This window comes from Triticum urartu, chromosome 3A (genome assembly GCF_056163025.1).
Source record: "Triticum urartu cultivar PI428250 chromosome 3A, HENAU_Tu73, whole genome shotgun sequence".
Taxonomy (NCBI): domain Eukaryota; kingdom Viridiplantae; phylum Streptophyta; class Magnoliopsida; order Poales; family Poaceae; genus Triticum; species Triticum urartu.
In genome coordinates, this window is record NC_141875.1 from 707,221,757 (window position 1) to 707,241,951 (window position 20,195).

The window sequence follows — 20,195 nt, forward strand, 5'->3', positions numbered from 1 at the left end:
TCTTTCTTTTCTTTTTCTGTTAACAAATATATATTATATACATACTTTTTGAAAAAAATATGGTGACGATTCTTTTTGAAATATAGTCATTTTTAATATTTGATGGATATTTTAAGACATACCATGAATATTTTTTACATAACCTGTTAATTGAATATCTTTTTTCAAAAAATGGATGTCAATGGCTGCCCCATCATGGGTGTTTTCGCTCATATGTGAGCAGTGGGAGTCAAATAGGCCTCATGATGATAACAAGAGCAAAGAACATTGCATACGAGCACATGGAAGCAAACACATGATTATTCTTGGGCATTAATGCAATCAGTACAAACTACAAAGTCATCTAATACTCGACAAATACATCTAGGTCAAGCACGGCATACCATCTAGTTTCATCCATTCTTGTAACTCAAAACAGAGTATACAGCCTGGACGATAGCGCAAACTAGTCCAATGGCAGCCGCTAGGAGCCCGACGGCGAGCCAGGGGTTGTTGAAGTACTTGCGCCTCAGCCACGCCATCCACCTCTGCGGGTTGCTCAGGAAACGCTTCTCCAGCTTGCAGCATGTCTCCCTCAGATAGTTGCATCGGGGGTCGTTAGGGTCAAACATAATACCCTTGCAGAGGTCGGCGAAGCATCTGGCCACCTCATCATTGTTGCCTTGGCCATGCACGATGACGCCTCTCTTCGTCAACAGCTCCACATCCTTTGTGGTGCAGGCCACCTGGGACATGAACACACAGTACGCTGTGACGTGGCTCCCCACCGTCTCCCGGTTCCGCTGCTCCAGCTCCATCAGGTTGCGCAGCAGGCGCCATGTCTCGGCGTCGATGTCCAAGCAGGGGACCTCCAGCGTGCCACTGCCCCTGCTCAGCTTCACGTCGAGGATGCACCGCGTGTGTCCGGTCTCGCTCATGTCTCGACGCTTGAACATCACCCCGGCGAAGTAGTACTCTGTCACTGAGCGCCACCTGCGCACGGGCTCGGGGTCGGCGCCGCTGGCCGTTGTAGTAGAAGAGATCGTAGGTGCCACAGGTTTCAAGTGCATATGAAGAAGATGGAGAAGATTGCCTGGATCCGTCGGCACCGTGACCAGATCTGCCACCGCGTACTTTTGTCTCCTGATGAGATCGAGAGCATACTTGGCAATCTGTGTAATCACACGATCGTTACCGTCCAAACCCGTCAGCTCCCCAATCTTTGCAAGGACAAAAAAAGGTATCTGGTTCTCTGCAAGGTAGAACACATCCCGAACCACGGCCAGCGCCTCGGCCCTGCTCGCTGACAGGACGCCTGCATTTGCAGTCCCAGCCGCATCGTCCATGGCTTGTGCTCCGAGTTGGAGGTTGACGAGGCGGGAGAGTATGTAGCAGCCGTCTAGGAGGAGCATGCGGACGAATTGCTCGCTCGTCATGTCAGGAAACGTGTTTCCGTAGCAGTTCCTCACAGATTCCTCGAGGTGTGCAAGCTCCTTGACGTAGACGTCCACCTCCACCGTCATGCCGGGTCTCCGAGCCTTGGCTGCCGTGATCACCATGTCCAGGCTCATCAGCTTGTCGTGCTCCATGGCAAGATGCGGGCTCTTGCTCTGGGGTCGAGGGTAGTTGTACGGGCCGATGGCGACGTGGTCGGGGTCATACTCGCCGTTGTCGACGTTACGCGTCTGGTCGCGGACCTTGGCGATGATGATGGGACAAGGAGGGCGCTTGTCGCCGACCTGCGCCTGTGGTGAGTGTAGGGCGTCTAATTCACCTCTCAGACCATTGGCCAGCTGAACCATCTTGGAATCGTCTGAATCGATAGAAGTTTGGCCTACAGTCGAAGCACATCAGTTAGCAGCACAGCATGATTTCGAATGTAATTAGCACATTAGTAAAATAGAAAAAGACGGGGGATGATAAGTTCTCTTGGCACCTTGCTGATCCATTTGCTTGCCCACGAGTGGTAAAGCACTAAAGCCTTACTCTGCCGGCGCTCCTGGAGTTCTCTTGCCCTCTCAGCGGACGCTCAGTTCACGCTTTGTTTCGGAGTTGGTAGCCCAGCGCCCGTATATGTAACCCTTCCTCCTAGTACTATAGAATCTGTTGTGGATAAGAACACAAGATTCACGCGCAGGCACGACCTGTATATGTGGAAGCTGCTCAAAGTTGCGATAATTGACACACTTTGCGAAAAGGAACCCACATATCACCTCGACTGTTCGAGTCAAGTCATTCTGAAAAGAGAAAGCTGGTTGTGCACGTTTGATTCCTTGCCAACATCAAGGCCTACATGCAGCACCGGCCAGCCGAGGAAGGAGTACTAGCTTTTCCTGCTTGGCAGCGAGGTTAAGCTCGTCCATCTTGCTAACTTCCGCGACTTACGTCCAGCAGTTTGGAATAGTATGAGCTTTCAGTATCAGATTCCAATCAACTGAGGTTCAGTAGACCGCGTGTATGCATGTGCATGTATTCATTGAGTTTTTTAACTACTTAGATAGCCAGGTGGCCTCGCAAATGAGAGAACATCATCTTAAATATGTTAAAAGTGTCCAAAAATTAAATTATGATATCATAATGTTCAAATTACTGACCCTTAAAGAAATATAAGAGCTTTTGGATCACTAAACTACTTTGTGATGTACTAGCCGGCACATTTGCGGGTTACCGCTCGAAATTTCACGGGCAATTGCTCGGGCTAGTACTATCAGAGCAATTATGTGCCCTTTATGTCAGTTGTTCGTTAGTTTTTACTCTTGGGCATAACGTGATGCTAGAAAATGGTGCAATGATTTATTAAGAAATGATGGGTTGATATTTTGTGGTATTTAATAACATGTTATTTTTCTAGGGTGTTATTTTTCTAGATTATTAAATATGAAAATGAAGACATATTTTGTGGTATTTAATAACATGTTATTCAATAAGCATGAAAGAAAAGGGGAGAAAGGTGAAGCAAAATAACTTTAGAGCACATAAGAATCGAACACCTAGGTTCTTTGGTTACATCGCAGTCCACAATTTTCTGCGCACTCATCCATTATAATATAATACTTATAGATTTTCTAGGTTAGGGTTCAATGCCAAATATTTAGTGCAATGTGTTAAAACTATAGCTTCAACTATTGTAGTACCACAGGAACATGAACATGGACATGGACAGTTCTTCTCGTACGAATGTCGAAGCAGATAGTCGTCGGTACGATATATGGACAAAGTTGAAAAGGTAAATATAAGAGACCATAGGTCATAGAAAATAGCATACAATGGTCATATACTATAAACTAAAAATTCTTATCAATAATGTGGGCTAATAAACGACTTGGACCTGCAATGCCAATTGAGAAAGAACTGTGAAATCATTTCAAGGAAAAGTTAAAAAAAAACTTTTGTGACAAATATTTCTCTTAAAAGTGAACTATGTGTTACCTGGATATTGTAGATCGTAAGATACATTGGATATAAGATGCACACATTAACCACAAAAATACTGCATTATTTAAGCATTACAATAAATAATAAGGAAATTTCTATTATATTAACAACCATGTGATACATTTCTATGTTTTGGTTTAGTTATAAGGATAACATATATTGAAACAGCAACATGGCATAAGAAAATGGAGGTATCTTAAAGGATATGGTCTAAAGATGTTGGTCAATGTTAGATCATATATTTACATTAGGGAGTTAGTTCATGTAAATATAACTATATTAGAAGCAGCTGTTCCTGTGAATCTGGATTATACCTTTTTTACTCCTCTTAGATATGCATGTCGGGTTGATTTTGTCTCAATATGGATCTCCATGCTAAATATATTTCATATCTTACATCCCACAATGTAGAAAATCGTTAGCATAATGAGGAGAAAAGGAGCAGAAGAGGAAGAAGTGGAATTGTTATTTTTAGCAAAAACAGTAGGAAAAGCCCCTACTGCAACTCTTCATTATATTGATGGAATATAATTACATGGAGTACATGTCCAAAGTACAGTAATACATAATTATAAATTGTATACATTTACAAGTGGAAATGATGTACTTAAATGAGAATCTCCTTCCATTTTTTTTTGTTTCATGGCCATTATGAAGATTAGGGTGATGTCCAAAGTAACGCTTGGAAAATACTGGTTTGAGGAATTCTATCCTAATGTAAATCTGGATATCCTCACTACTGAAAGAAATAAAAAATTGCAAAAATACTGTAAATATATATGTAACTTCAAAATTCGTACGTAACTGAAGTAAGTCACACCAGAAAAAGGACTTTAATTTTGCAGACGTTTGATTATTTGACACATCACTTGAAATCCGTCGCTATTATCAACCATGAGGTTAATCTCTCCTAGGTGAATATTTTTTTATGTCACCCCTCCCTCCTAAAGATTCCACAAATAGTTCATGCTTAACATGTTCTAATTAATGCGCTATTTCCTTATCGACGGATAAATCAATGTTTTAGTGGCCCTTGGCCCAGTTGTGGGCGGAGCAAGAGTGCAAGTCATAGACGTAGTTGTGGATCGCCTCCCAGAACTTGATGTATGTTGATCTGATTGCCGAACAGTCAGAAGACATATTAGCAGATGGCACGGCTGTGTCCACTGGCCGGAGTGCAGGCTGTATATGAATTGAGATCCTAGATTTCCTGGCTATCAGCCTAGCACTCCTCCGAGTATACTACAATGAACAATAGAGATACAACTGCATGTGTACAGAGTAGAGATGAACCTTGGGTTCCGATCAACATATATCTTGTTTCTCTGCTTCTAAGTAAACCCAAAGTCCCAAACCACAACTATCCAACATGTAAATCGCAACAGTGTACTAACAATTGGTGAATATGACTATAAGAAATTGGTTCGATATAATATAACACACTTCAATACCACGTTCGTCAAGCTCTTCTATGTTAGGATGTGAGGACAATTGTGGCTGAGGCTGAGGATGGATTGAGCTGGACATCAACGGTGGTTGCATCAGCCCTCAGGGAGAGTGACGCTGAGGGCTACAACCTCTTCCGATCGTGCCCGGACAACGACGGGTGAATGAGAGCACTAACTGGATCGATCTCAGCAATAATTCCACTCCAATCGCACATCTCCTTGGGTCCTCCGTTGTCATCTCCCTCTGCAGATCGCAAATGCATAGCCATGTCCTTTCACCTTAGTTCTTCACCAAATTGTGCGTCCTATATATATATATATATATATATATATATATATATATATATATATATATATATATATATATATATAATATAACACAGATCAATACCAGTAGCAGTATGTATGTGATGTTTTTTTATTTCAAAGGAGAACCGGAGAAGGCAAAGGCGAGGACTGCAAGGAAATACCAATCAGGATGTATCGATGACTGGCTGAGGCTGTGGTTTGACCGATCTGTACATCAAGGATGGTTGGGCGCAATCTTGGATTGATCTGAGCAATTACTTCTGGGCCAGCTTGTAGTATTCCCTCTCCCCAATCCCACATCTCCTCAGGTCCTCCGTTGCCATCTCCCTAACCAGATCCCAGATGCCGCTGCCTTCATCTAGTTTCACCACCGTTATTCTTCACCAAGTCGTGGGCCGTTGCCATCTCCCAGAGTAGATCGCAGATGCCGTTGCGTCATCTCCTTTCACCGCCGCTCTTCTTCACCAAATCATGTGTAGCCGTCTTCCTGCTCTCCTCCAATCCATGCCCCGTCCCATACCTGCGCATATCACGTGAGGGGCTGAGGGCCCTCCTCCAAGCCAAGCCCTGTACCATACATGTGCATAGCACATGAGGGTTTAGTTTTGCTTGATGGCATTGGTGGGTAATTTGCTTCAGTTTAAAAAGTAAATATTTTTATTTTCAGATCTAACGGTTGTTAGCTCTCTACTCTTTTAATTGAAGTACCGATGTTTCTGATTAATGTGTGATTTTTTAGAATATTCGCCTATTTTTATACGTGTTTTCCTTTAAGTATACTGGTCGCCAACCCGTGCATTCGCACGGGCTAGTGTGTGTTTGTCTGTGTGTGTCTGTTTGTAATGTATACTCCAAAAATGGTTATATTTACTGAAAATAATACCAAAGTAGTAACGCAAACTGATGATCTATATTACATAAATCACCTAATTTTAGTTATTTACATATGTTTTGAAGATACTAACTATTAATTGTTCATATTTGTTGTGGTTGGCTCAAATAATTAACATTTTGGCCCCGTTTGATAGCAAAGTATTTTCGAAGTATTTTGAGAATACTACAGTTTTTTAGATTACCATAGTTTTATTTACAATGAGCTGTTTGGTTGCCCCTAACAACTGTGATTTTAAAACTGTAGTATTGGGAAAACTGTAGTTTTTCTCTGCATAAAAAAAGAACCCCATACCTCTTTTTTTTTAGACAGAGTTGCTTTTTTTTTGGGAAACGTCGGCCTTTATTAATTAGCAACCAAATTACACAAGTTCTCCCCGATACAATCCGGAGCAGAAAGGAAAATACATGGACTCACATAGTTCAATCTAGACTGAGCTAAAACATGAGCAACAACATTACAGTGCCGACGGACATGCTTGAAAGAAACCGAAGCCAGGGCAACACACTCCGCCTTGATGTCAGCGACAACAACGCCCACAACCGATCTATCACAGGCGGTAGAATTCATTCGATGAATCAAAGACAAGCAGTCAGATTGAAACACCACCCTGGGAAGGTGCTTCTCCCGGGCTAGCATGACCGCGCAACGGAGAGCAAGGGCTTCGGCTACCTCCGACGAAGAAATACCAGTAAATGGCTCAGTAGCAGCAGCCAAAAACTGCCCAGAGTGATCAAGAATCACCACACCAGCCGCAGAACGACTCCGAGCAAGATCCACCGCCGCATCAGAGGACACCTGCACAGAATCTTGCGGAGGCGGAGACCAAATGGAGCTAGAAGTAGTGGACTCACGCCTTGGAGCGGGGAGGGGCTTGAACAGATGTTGGAGCACCATCTCAATGTACGCACGAACCCTTGCCGCAGTCCGCTTTGGAGAAGGGGCCTCCGGTTCGTTCCGCGCCGAATTTCGAGCCTCCCAAATATACCACAGAGACACCGTGAGGACAGATATATCTCGCTCAGAACATCTGGAAAGGTATTTGAAGAGCCACTGCCTCGGAGAAGCATAGGACGAACGAAATAACTTGATCCCAAAGGCCTCCTTGATTTCATCCCAAACAGCCCGAGCATGCAGACAGAAAAGCAGCGCATGCCCCACACTTTCCGGTCTACCACAGAAGTAGCAGTCTATTCTAGTCGCAACCTGACGCCGGATCAACTGCTCGCTTGAGGGCAGACAATCATGTGCTAACCTCCACAGGATAGTTTTCATCTTGTTTGGGGCTTTAACATTCCACAGCTTCTTCCACATCTTCTCTTCCGAAGTCCGAGCAGAATGCTGACCTCGGCCATTGCCACTTTGCTTGATCATGAAACGGGATGATCTGGCCATGTTGTAGCCAGACCGGACTGTGTACACACCAAACCTTGTAAAAGGCCAGCGAGCAAAGTCCGAACCACCAGCTATGTTAATAGGAATCTGAAGGATCTCATTCGCCACCGCTTCGCAGAAAAATGCCCTCACTGAGTCCACGTCCCAGCAGGCATGCTCCGCATCGATCAAACAGTGCACCGTAGCCGAGGCTGGGATTGGAGAGATGGGACGGTGGAGAGCCGGAGGAGTCGAGGGGATCCAGTGATCGGAAAGGATGCGCGTGCTGTTCCCATCGCCAATACCCCACTGAACCCCCATCTTCAACAACTCCCGGCCATGCAAAATCGCCCGCCAGGTTGCAGAAGCCGACTGAGGCGCCCGTGCTTCCCAAAAGCTACTGAACTGGAAGTACCTCCCTTTCAAAATCCGGGCACACAGGGAGTCAGGTTTTTTAAACAGAGTTGCTGAGTGCTTAAATGCAATGGCTAGACAGCACAATTTACAGCGTCGTGCGGCAACAACCAAACAGGTTCTATGTATTGTGGATACTTCAAAATACTCCATTTTAGTAAAACCATGGTATCTCATACCTATAGGCAAAACTACTGCAGTTTTTAATAATTTGGTTTATATAGTACTATGCTATCAAACACAGCTTGCTACAAGTTAATTATGTAGTACTAATTAATAACACAGTTAATTACATGTTCAAAAAAATAACACAGTTAATTATATAGTACTTAGTATAACATAAAATATTACCAGTCTCAGTAATAATGCGGAAGTCTACAACTTGTGAACAAACATGATGACACAAATTTGGTGAGTATGAATCTAGTGTGCCTAAAAAATTCATAACAATATTTAATATTGATGTGGAATATGTACAATAGGTAGCCCATGTAGGTGCATGCGTTGATGACTAAATACTACTTGCCAGGATTTTGATGTTATTCCATTGTATATTATGCAAACACCAAGCTTTGATATGACCTGTCAGATCAGTTTGTGTATCAGCTAATTAAAAACCACTTTTAAATTGCCAATGTCGGTAATGGAGAACTTATATATTCTTATATCAATGGATATCGAGACATATTCACACAATTATTTTTTCTTCCTAATCTTAACCAACTAATTTAAATTTGCAAGTATGTATGAATTTCATGCACACTTTCTTTTTTTTTGACCTAAACAATGGTTTTCTCACGGTCTTAACTCATGATACATGTGTCTTCTGAAAGTAGGTTAATCTCCACCAAGCCTGTCATGCATTACATTTTTTTTATGTAAGGGCTGCCAACTTATCATTTTAACTTGTTATGAAGTAATTCCAGCACAATCAATTTGTTTGATATGAGTAGCCTTACCATGGAGACCTAGAGGTCACATATTTTACATCAAGAGTTTCTTGCAAGAGTGATTAGAAATCTCAATGATTAACACTGGCAAGATATATAGGAACTCTCAAAAGGCAAAATCTTACATCGTACAATTAAAAATTAGATGGGATAAAGAGTTCACTTACAACCCAGATATATAAAGGCGAATATCTGTGAGAATATCCTCTGTTGTATCCATCTTTTTGTGCGTCTTTTGGATAATCCATCTTAGGATGTAAAGAACAAAATGGGTATGCAATCATGAAGTCTAACAGGATTGCAAGCCTGTATAATTTATTATCCTTTGTACCAACGCAAACTATATTAGCTTCCCTCGTAATGGAAATCTGAACATCAATATCTTTTATCTAAGTGCGTGGAAATGGATTGTCAGATTCAAAGCAATCGGATATTTCTCATAGAAATATTAGCTTCTTGACTAAAACCCATGTAAGATACATGGTGTCATCATTGATCATGGTCGTCGTAAATATTTGCACTGAAAGATTAGCTAGGTTCATCGAATTGAAAAGGTTGAGCACAACAACAATTGAACATATTATATGTATGGCAAGCCTCAAAGTGCAACAACCTATATCGTACAATTAGAAAAATAGATAGAAAACAAAGTACACTTCCAACCTTCATATATGAAGGCGAACAACAGTGACAACTTCCTCTCTTTGATAACGCATATTTTGTTGTTGGCATTTCTTTGATATTCCTCCTTACAACATACAGTAATGAGCAAAATGATTCAAACATGCAAGGCGCTCAATGAATTAGGACAGCAAGTCTGTACAACCTGCAACCCTTTGCATCAACAAAACACTATATTAGCTTCCCTTGGATATTGGAATCCAAATCCAAACAGCAAATATAAAAAAATAATCTAATTGAATCCAAGATTCACTATCAAATTCGAAGCGACATGATATTTCTCATATTAATATTAGTAGTTTTCAAAGTGCAGGAGAACAACTATAAACGTCAAAGTGAAACGACCTGCATTGTACAATTAGATATTTAGATGGAAAATAATGTTTACTTACAATCCACATATATGATAGAAAATAAGGGTGACTAATCCTCTCTTGGATGGTCGATCCTTTTTTTTGTCCGTTGTTTGATGTTCTGTATTATGACAAACAACACATACATGCAAGGAGTGCAGTCAAATATCAACACATCGGCAAGCATCTCACATCAACTATATGAGCTCTTCTCAACCTAATGCATGCAACACGGCTCATGGGTGATAGCTGCCCTCAGAAACACAGGGTGGCGGTTTGAAGAGCAATGGAGGAGATGGAAGCAACTCCACCTCATCATGAGCACCATGCATGCTCCAGTCACCTCCCGAAACTCACATCTGAGTAGAACCTGGAGATAAGAGAGAGCCATACGCACGTACCGTACATGCCAGTATGCCACACACTCGGACTGCCTTTCATCGATCTTGCTGTGACAAACGCGTGCTGCGGACGGAACGGCGATTCCTGCTTAACCCATGTTCAGTGGCACGGCTGGTCCCGATGTCTTGTGAAGGAAGGGTGTTGGTTGCTTCATCGACTCCTGACCCGGCCTCGATGGAGCTATTAGGAATCCAGCAGTGTCACCTGTTTTTGCCAAGACGTACGGCAGGAACGATCGGGCCTTCGTTGGCAGCGAAGCCTATTGCGGCCAGGAAGGAGATTCCCGCCAGCTAGAGTTCCATCGCAGCATGGCTCTCGGTGGTGCGCCGAGGAGAGATATGAAAGCGACTCAACCTCATTAACGACATTGATTGATATATGCTTCATTGTGCTGCTGGTCTATGCCGCTGGTTTGAATACAATCTTAATCCCAAATTGTCTATGTTTCTTCTTCGGAGATCACCTTGCTGTTGTGTTGCGGCAGCGGCCAGGGTGCTGCGTTATTCTACGACTTGATTTCCTCCACCATGCTTATAAAACGTAAGTGGATATGCATCGAAGAGTCCAGCTTGAAGGAACAATACAAAATGAACGGGGGAGAAGATTTTTCAGGATTCCTTTTTAACGTGATTGCCTTTTTTGTGAGAAATCCCTTTAACATACGTGATTGCTTTGATTTTTTTTATATCCTGCCTTTTCTTCGCTGTGGGGGTAATCTTCGCTGTTAACTTATTTTTAAAAGGGGGCATGCTACACATCCACCGGCTGATATTTTTAAAAGATCAGCCGGCTCGCGAGCCGTCGGATTGCCGCATCAAGCGAGCCGGGCATGCCTCCAGAACTGCAACAAATCTTGTTGCGAAATTATATCTGCAACATAGGTCTTGTTGCGGGATCTTTTTGCAACGGCTGTTTTGTTGCGAAAAAAATTATAACTAGGGTTTTGTTGCAATTTTTTCTGCAACTGAGGTCTTGTTGCAAAAAATTTCCGCAACAGAGGTTTTGTTCCAAAACTAGACCCGCCATAGACCATTGCAACACCGGATATGTTTCTGAAACATAGCCTCTGTTTTGAAAGCGCGTTCGACAAAGAAAGGCATGCAATCCATCAATTGGACGTGTGTCATGCAGCGGAGGTGGCGAACGCGGCTCCCTTGAAAGATCGTGGATGTCGCCTAGAGGGGGGGGGGGTGAATAGGCGTTTTAAAATAATTACGATTTAGGCTTGAACAAATGCGGAATAAACCTAGCGGTTAATTTGTCAAGCACAAAACCTAAAACAATTAGGCTCACCTATGTGCACCAACAACTTATGCTAAGCAAGATAAGCAACTATGTGATAGCAAGATATATGACAAGAAACAATATGGCTATCAGAAAGTAAAGTGCATACGTAAAGAGCTCGGATAAGAGATAACCGAGGCACGCGGAGACGGCGATGTATCCCGAAGTTCACACCCTTGCGGATGCTAATCTCCGTTTGGAGCGGTGTGGAGGCACAATGCTCCCCAAGAAGCCACTAGGGCCACCGTAATCTCCTCACGCCCTCGCACAATGCAAGATGCCGTGATTCCACTAAGGGACCCTTGAGGGCGGTCACCGAACCCGTACAAATGGCAACCCTTGGGGGCGGTCACCGAACCCGTACACTTTGGCAACCCTTGGGGGCGGTCACCGGTACCCGTCAAATTGATCGGGGCGATCTCCACAACCTAATTGGAGACCCCGATGCATGCCCGGAGCTTTACACCACAATGATTGAGCTCCGAACAACACCAACTGTCTAGGGCGCCAAGGCACCCAAGAGGAACAAGCTCTAGGGTGCCCAAACACCCAAGAGTAATAAGCTTCTCAAACTTCACTTCCACGTATCACCGTGGAGAACTCAAACCGATGCACCAAATGCAATGGCAAGGGCACACGGAGTGCCCAAGTCCTTCTCTCTCAAATCCCACCGGAGCAACTAATGCTAGGGAGGAAAATGAGAGGAAGAACAAGAAGGAAAACACCAAGAACTCCAAGATCTAGATCCAAGGGGTTCCCCTCACATAGAGGAGAAAGTGATTGGTGGAAATGTGGATCTATATCTCCTTTCTCTTTTCCCTCAAAAACTAGTAAGAATCCATGGAGGGATTGAGAGTTAGCAAGCTCAAAGAAGGTCAACAATGGGGGCAAAAACGAGCTCAAGAGATAGGGAAACATTGGGGAAGAAGACCCCCTTAAATAGGTCTCCACGAATCTGCCCGTTATGTACAGAATAACATAGGAGCGGTACAACCTCTATGAGCACCGGTACAACCGGTAACAGGCAATAAACGGTACAACCGGCCCACAACAGCCCAACAACCGCACCACAATAGAGGCCAGTCCGGTGGTAGAGCGGTACATCACCGGTACAACCTCCGGACCAATTCTGGAGCGGTACAACCGCTCCAAACACCGGTTGTACCGGTCAAGCGGTACAACCTCTCCATGGGGCGGTACAACCTCTCTGTGTAAAACATGCAATATCAAAACAGCCACAACTTTCGCATACGAGCTCCGAATTCAACGAAACCAGATTTGTTGGAAAGCTAATGACAAGGGCTAACACAATCTTGAGAGAAATATCAATAAGAAGCAAATGAGAAAAGGACCATAATAAAATGGTGAGAACCCTTTCTCAGATAAGACCGGTAAAACCTCCAACACCGAAAACATTATAGAAGACGCATGCGAACTCCGTTTTCGATGAACTCAAGCTTGTCATCAAGATGACCATAAGCTCTAAGGCTCACAAATGGAACCAAACAAGAACCAAGAAAGATGATGCAAGGATGCAATGGTTTGAGCTCTCGATGAATGATATGATCAAGCTACTCCCTAGAGAGCCCCCCTTGATAGTACGGCAATCGATCCTACAACCCGGTCTCCCAACTACCACTATGAGACCGGTAAAATAGAAAACCTATCAAGGGCAAACCTTTGCCTTGCACATAGTTCACTTGAGCTAGATGATGACAATCTTGACTTCCTCAAGTTGGACCACCTTTCTTGATTGTGTTGGCTCGATGAAGACTAGTTGATTGCTCCCTCATACTCCACTATGGGTGAGCCAGTCTTTGGCACATCTTCACAATTCCATTGACACCACAATGGATGGAAATCTTCAAGCTTGATTTCTCCCCCATACTCCATTATGGGTGAGCCACTCTTCGAGTTGCTCCACTTGAACTTGCACACTGCAAACTTGATGACGATCACCACTTGATGTCATCCTTCATGGGTTGTATGAGATCTTCCTCTTGACGCAAGACCATGGAAACATACCTAACCCCACAAAGAACTCTCACGTAGACCATGGGTTAGTACACAAAGCGTAATGGACAATGCTTACCATACCATGGGATCACTTGATCCCTCTCGGTACTTCTTCTATGCTTTGTGAGTTGATCAACTTGATTCACTATTGACTTAGTCTTGATCAACATTGAATTTTTCCAACTCTCTTCATTTGGATGATGTCTTGAAGGTAAACATGAATGATCACACAATCTTCTTCTTGAAGACATGCTTGCAATAAGCTCAACTCACACATGACCAATCTTTGGATAATTCCTTGAAAAGCACTTTGGCCATCTCAACTCACCCATGACCAATCTTTGGATAATTCCTTGAAAAGCACTTTGGCCATCTCATAAACTCCTTGAAACCAACACATGGCCTTCAAGACAATCCTATGGACAAATCCTTCAAATATAACTCAAGGCAACCGTTAGTCCATAGAGATTGTCATCAATTACCAAAACCACACATGGGGGAACCGCTTGTCCTTTCAATCTCCCCCATTTTGGTAATTGATGACAATCACTGTCAAGAGAGTTTATATAAGGAATTATTTATCACCATGCAATGCAACAACCAATAATGCATGTGTATGAGATGCAAATGCTTAGGAACAAAACCAAAGCAAGGAGAAAACTCTGAAGACTTCTCCACAAAACTCTCTGAAACTTCTCCCCCATTGGCATCGATTGCCAAAATGGGCGAAAAGCATAGAAAGCCAATATAAATTTTTTTCCTCCGTAAGTTGTGTATTTCTCAACAAGAGAGTGGAATGCAATACACATATCCAACGGTAATACTTGGAGGAAGACCAACTATATTGAGGCACCAAGATTGCTACAGGAATGATATGCCACAAGGACATAACAAAGAGAGACACAAGCAATCAAGCAATCAAAAGGTACCAATTGAAGCAAGCAATCAACGGATATCAATTGAACCAACTAGACCAAAGATCCTACGAGCCACATGAATAAAGGATATTATGATATGAGCAAAGGAGTGTTCTAAAGAAACTAGAGAAGCTCCCCATGATTTGTGCACACATAAGAATATTTGTATTTGGATACAAAGTGCACAAAATAGGATCATAGCTCCCCCAAAATCAATAGAAACTTACAACAAGTGCAAGTGAGCATATAGGAAACAAAGCCTAGTACTTGCAACACACACATGGTTGAGCAACAAGTAATAAAAGAGGCAACTTAAGAATGGGCTCAACCAAATGATGTGTGTGAGTCAAGGCAATGCACTTGAGAAGACTAATGTACGGATGAGCATTAGGCATCAATAAAGTCTTGAAAGAATGAGGCACACGGTGCAAGGCCTATCATTCCCACACACAACTAGCAAATGGGTTCACAAGCTTACTAATAAGCATATTAAGAACCTATGCTTGTGACAACCCATGGTGAAGATAGAAGATGAAAGCCTCATCAAGACGAGGGATACCAATTAAGATGGCAAAAGCCTCGTAAAGATAAGCATGAGGAAAATAATCTTCACCACACACAAGAGTGCATCAAGATGCAACGATAGAAGACACGCACTCAAGGCAAAAGCTTTCACAGAGCCACCAAAGAAATAACAAGAGAAAGGCAAGGTGGACGTGAAATAAAGGATATCAACTAGATATGCAACTTCTCTCAAGTGTATAAGATTCTAGGTAGACGAAATCATGATGATATATATCTACAAAGAATGATGTACACCCGAAATAGTTACAACACGAGGAACAAGATATCCAAAGGGAGGTCATACATATACCAATAAGATATTTGCTTGGGAGCATAGCACATGGCTAGATATGGTCTTATTGTATATAAATGAAGTCCACACACGAACAACAAAGACATCACAACTGGCAACAAGAGATCATTGTTGGGATGCTTTGAGAAAGGAAACAAGTATCACAAGAATGAATGAATAACATGTCATGATACAACCTACACAAGGTTGATTCAAGAAATGTGTGCATGAAGAATATGAAGATACTTGTTACCGAGTTAACATTGGAAGGATGTAGTAGATACCAATTGAAGGTAGATAGTAGTTCATTGATCATCCTAGATCGACTCCAATAAGCACATGATGACAACACCTTCCTTGTGAGTGAGCCGAGCATCCAATGTATCTCCAATTGTTCCTAGAACAACAACACAAACAAAATGGTACCCAAACTCATTGGGACCAAAGAGTTAGAAACACCAACAATACATAGGACAAACTCCACATAAATATGTGCATATAGAAAAGGAAATGAAATTCATGCACATCTCATCCAATTTGAGACTTGGTGGAGTTTCCCCTATATATTGGGTCGAAGAAATAAAGCATGCCAAAGATACTACATGAAGTTAATATGCATGCTCAAGACTTTCAAGAACCGATACCAAATGACAAAGAAAAACCAAGTGAAGAAAAGATACCAAATGAATAAATCATCACTTGGAGGATATCATTAAACGATACATCAAGGAATGAGATATCCATTGATACACAAAAACAAAGATGTCAAACTCCCAAAAGAGAGAATGGTTCCAAACAAACCAAGTGCTCTATAAAGTTTCATGATGGCAAAAGTACCAAAAGAAACGATTTGCATTCCACCAACACACACTTGAAAAGGATCACAAGGTGATTGTTCTAAGAAAAATAGGATAGCTCCCCCCAAGCATTGTGCAATATGGAGAATTTGCATTTGAATACAAGAAGCACAAGATGGGATCACCACTTTCACTATATCTATACAAACACTAGACAAGCTCAAGGAAATAACAAGATCCACAAGTGGTATGGAATACAATGGGAGTTGACACAATCCTAGGCAAGAGATAAGGCAAATAAAAGCAAAGGCTATTGTAAAGATGATCAATAATATATACCACACAAGTGAGTACCAATTGTCAAAAGACAAGAAGTATTTGGAAATAATTCCCGGTGGTAGATAGCAAGGATATCCGACATCATCTTCACACCAAACAAAAAGCAAATTGCAACTTGTAGAGCTAACATGCCACCTAGGAACAAGATAATTTACAATATCAACTCTAGATGACAATATCTCAAATGTACACATTTTCTAGGCTAGTAATATACTCATACCATATTACTCCCCCATAATGTGATACCAATTAAAGATAGACAAGAGGCAATTAAAGGATCTAACAAGAGATAATTAATGGACTATTTAGAATTTGAATTTCTCATGAGAAGACATACCACATAGCGACTAGATAATCTTGTAATATCAATACTAGATGGCATTCCTCATGTACACACATTTATAGGATTGTGAGGTGCACAAAGCACATCACTCCCCCATAATGGGATATTCCATTAATCTCTCACAAGAGCCAACCAAGATATGACCAAGATGCACAAAGGCTCAACGAACGACACACATGTACATGATGTGCAAACCAACACACACATACTTGATTGCTCAAGATAATCAAGTTGGAAGCACAACATATACAAACACATGCAAGGTATGAAACCAAACATGCAAAGGGGCAAGTAACTATCAATGTAGACACTTTAAGCACGAGTTACCGCAAGGAGGAACATTGGATATAAGATAGAAACTTGATAATCCGAATGACTTGGCTTGAGACAATGAGAATGATGAAGCCCCCTTAATTCTTCATAATGTAGCCAAGTCTCCAATGACCTCCAACATCACCTATTGATCAAGTTTGAGCCTGTTGGTCCCCAACCAAGTTGGGTCCTAAAAGGTTAGTCACAATAGGCTTGGATACCCAAATGGTTCTTTGCTTCAAACCACTTTGAGTACCAACAAACTTGGCAACCACATTGCCAACCTTATCCTTCCCAAGAGAATAGACATCATCAATAATAATTGGGTTGGATAAGTTACCACTAGTGCATGAAGAGGCGAGGTGACCTTTCTCGCGACATAGGTAGCAACGTCTACTCTTCACTTTCTTCTCACTTGATTTCTCAACTTGAGAAGCATAAGCTTGAGTCTTCTTGGGAAGAGGCTTTTCTTCAACTTGAGGTTGAGAATGAGAGTGTACTTGTGGCCGCTTCCCTTGTTGCTTGTCACTAATGGGCTTATTCTTCAATGGGCAAGATCTAACATGATGCCCTTCTACTTTGCACTTGAAGCAAACAATCTTGGCCGAATTCTTGACTTGTTCTTGGCCCTTCCTTTTGTTCACCTTGGACTTCTTTTTCTTGTTGGAGTTGAATCCAAGTACACCTTTGTCATTGGGGGATTTTTGCACACTCGAGATATTGTTGAGTGTGGATTTCCCTTCACGACTCTTTTCCAAGTCTTTATTCAAAGAAGTGACTTGGGCCTTGAGCTCTTTGATTTCCTCTACATGGTTAGTCTCAACACAAGTACTAGAGGAAGTATAAGCTTCATCGTTAGAGCAACAAGGCAAGGAAAGCAATTCATCACAAGATGTACCAACATTGTGAGTAGATGAATTACAAGGACTAGCACATGGCAATATAGCATTTTGACTAGAATTAGTGCTAGTATCCACATGAGGCTCACTAGATGTTACCTTAGAAGTCATGGCCTCATGAGATATCTTTAGCTCATTATGGGATACTAGAAGATCATCATGAGAGCTTTTCATGGTTTTCTTCCAATTTCCCATAATTGCTAGATAGCAACTCAAGTTGAGCCCGAAGCTCAACATTCTCCTTCAATATGGATGCTTCACAAGAGATAGAGTTAGTAGCACAAGCATCATCATTAGCAACAAGAGGAGAAGACAACTTGACAAGCTCTTTTGAATAAGAAGCTTTAAGTTGAGCATGAGACTCGGTGAGTTTGATGAGCTCACCCTTAATGACCCTTGAGCCATTTTTGAGGTGCTCAAAGTCCTCAAGGAGTTTAGCATGCGCAACTTCAAGCTCCTCATTTTTAGTTTCAAAATCATCGGCCACCTCAAGAGCTCTATCACGAGATTCCCTCACTCTAGATAATTCTAGAGCAAAAGTCTCCTCAAGAGGTTCCTTGGTGGTTTGCTCAAGTTCAAGAGCTTGAGAGAGGTCCACAAACTCATTAGCGTAATCACGCTCATGACCTTTCATTTGATCAATGGTGACCTCATGCTCCTCAAGACGAGATTCCAACTCATCAATATATTTCTTGCCCTCAATAGCAATAGACATGATTTCCATGAAGTTGGAACGAGCAATTTTATTCTTAAGAAGAGCTTTAAGAATCATTTCCCCCTTAATTTTTAAGGAGGCAACATCATCATTCTCTTCATCATAATCAACATCATCATCACTCTTGCCATCATCAATATCATCACAAGATATATTGGGATTCAAAGTGGGAGATACCTTTGAAGCCATGTCCATAAGGCAAAATGCAATAGATGATGATGTAGGATCCGTTGAAGCACCATTCAAGACCACATCTTGTTCCATGGGGTGTTGGGTTTCCTCTACATTGTTAGCACAACAATTCTAGGAAGTATATGCATTTTTATCATGGCAACAAGACATAGTAAACATATCATCATGAGATTTAGTCAAGAAATTTATACATGATATGCAAGGACTATCAACACAAGCATATGGAACATTTCGAGTGCTCGAAGTGTTAAAGCCCAAAGAAGGAGCATTGCAATAAGATAGTGATGAAGGATCATCCACAATAAGCATACTATCATCATTGCAATGACCAACACTACTCACCATATCATTACCTTGTGGCAAACCACATGTAGATGAAGTAGAAGAAGTTGAGAAGACTATATGACCGTAGGTGGAGGGAGAACAATCATCCCCACAAATCTTGGACACACCATATTTATCTTGAAGCTTTGTCCACAACTCATGAGCATCCCGGAACGGCATGAGTTGAAATATAACTACATTGCTCAAAGCATCGAAAAGCACATTACAAGCTTGAGCATTGAGATAAGAGTTTTTCTCATCCTCTAAAGATAATCTCTGGGGATCCTTTGGAGGAGAAAAACCCATATCTATAATTCGCTCTAAATTTGGGTCCATAACCCTAAAGAGATTAAGCATGCGAATTACCCAAACATCAATATTTGTGCCATCGAAACTAAGAGTGTCAGAGAATCCTAATCCCCTAGTCGACATCTTTACTCTCTAGGCGGTAAAGCCTAATAAAGAGACACGAGGCTCTGATACCAATTGAAAGATCGTGGATGTCACCTAGAGGGGGGGGTGAATAGGCGTTTTAAAATAATTACGATTTAGGCTTGAACAAATGCGGAATAAACCTAGCGGTTAATTTGTCAAGAACAAAACCTAAAACAACTAGGCTCACCTATGTGCACCAACAACTTATGCTAAGCAAGATAAGCAACTATGTGATAGCAAGATATATGACAAGAAACAATATGGCTATCACAAAGTAAAGTGCATAAGTAAAGAGCTCGGGTAAGAGATAACCGAGGCACGCGGAGATGGCGATGTATCCCGAAGTTCACACCCTTGCGGATGCTAATCTCCGTTTGGAGCGGTGTGGAGGCACAATGCTCCCCAAGAAGCCACTAGGGCCACCGTAATCTCCTCACGCCCTCGCACAATGCAAGATGCCGTGATTCCACTAAGGGACCCTTGAGGGCGGTCACCGAACCCGTACAAATGGCAACCCTTGGGGGCGGTC

At 42.1% G+C, this 20,195-nt stretch overlaps 1 protein-coding gene across 1 annotated transcript; it reads right to left on the minus strand.

Annotated features, from left to right (window-relative positions):
* Positions 1–303: 303 nt before the first annotated feature.
* Positions 304–2,041, minus strand: LOC125549355 (uncharacterized). The gene is made up of 2 exons (XM_048712793.2): positions 1,916–2,041; positions 304–1,813 (listed from the first exon to the last, which is right to left on the minus strand). Exons 1-2 carry the CDS (start codon positions 1,926–1,928, stop codon positions 393–395), a joined length of 1,434 nt encoding a protein of 477 aa, XP_048568750.2. The 5' UTR covers positions 1,929–2,041; the 3' UTR covers positions 304–392.
* Positions 2,042–20,195: the final 18,154 nt, after the last annotated feature.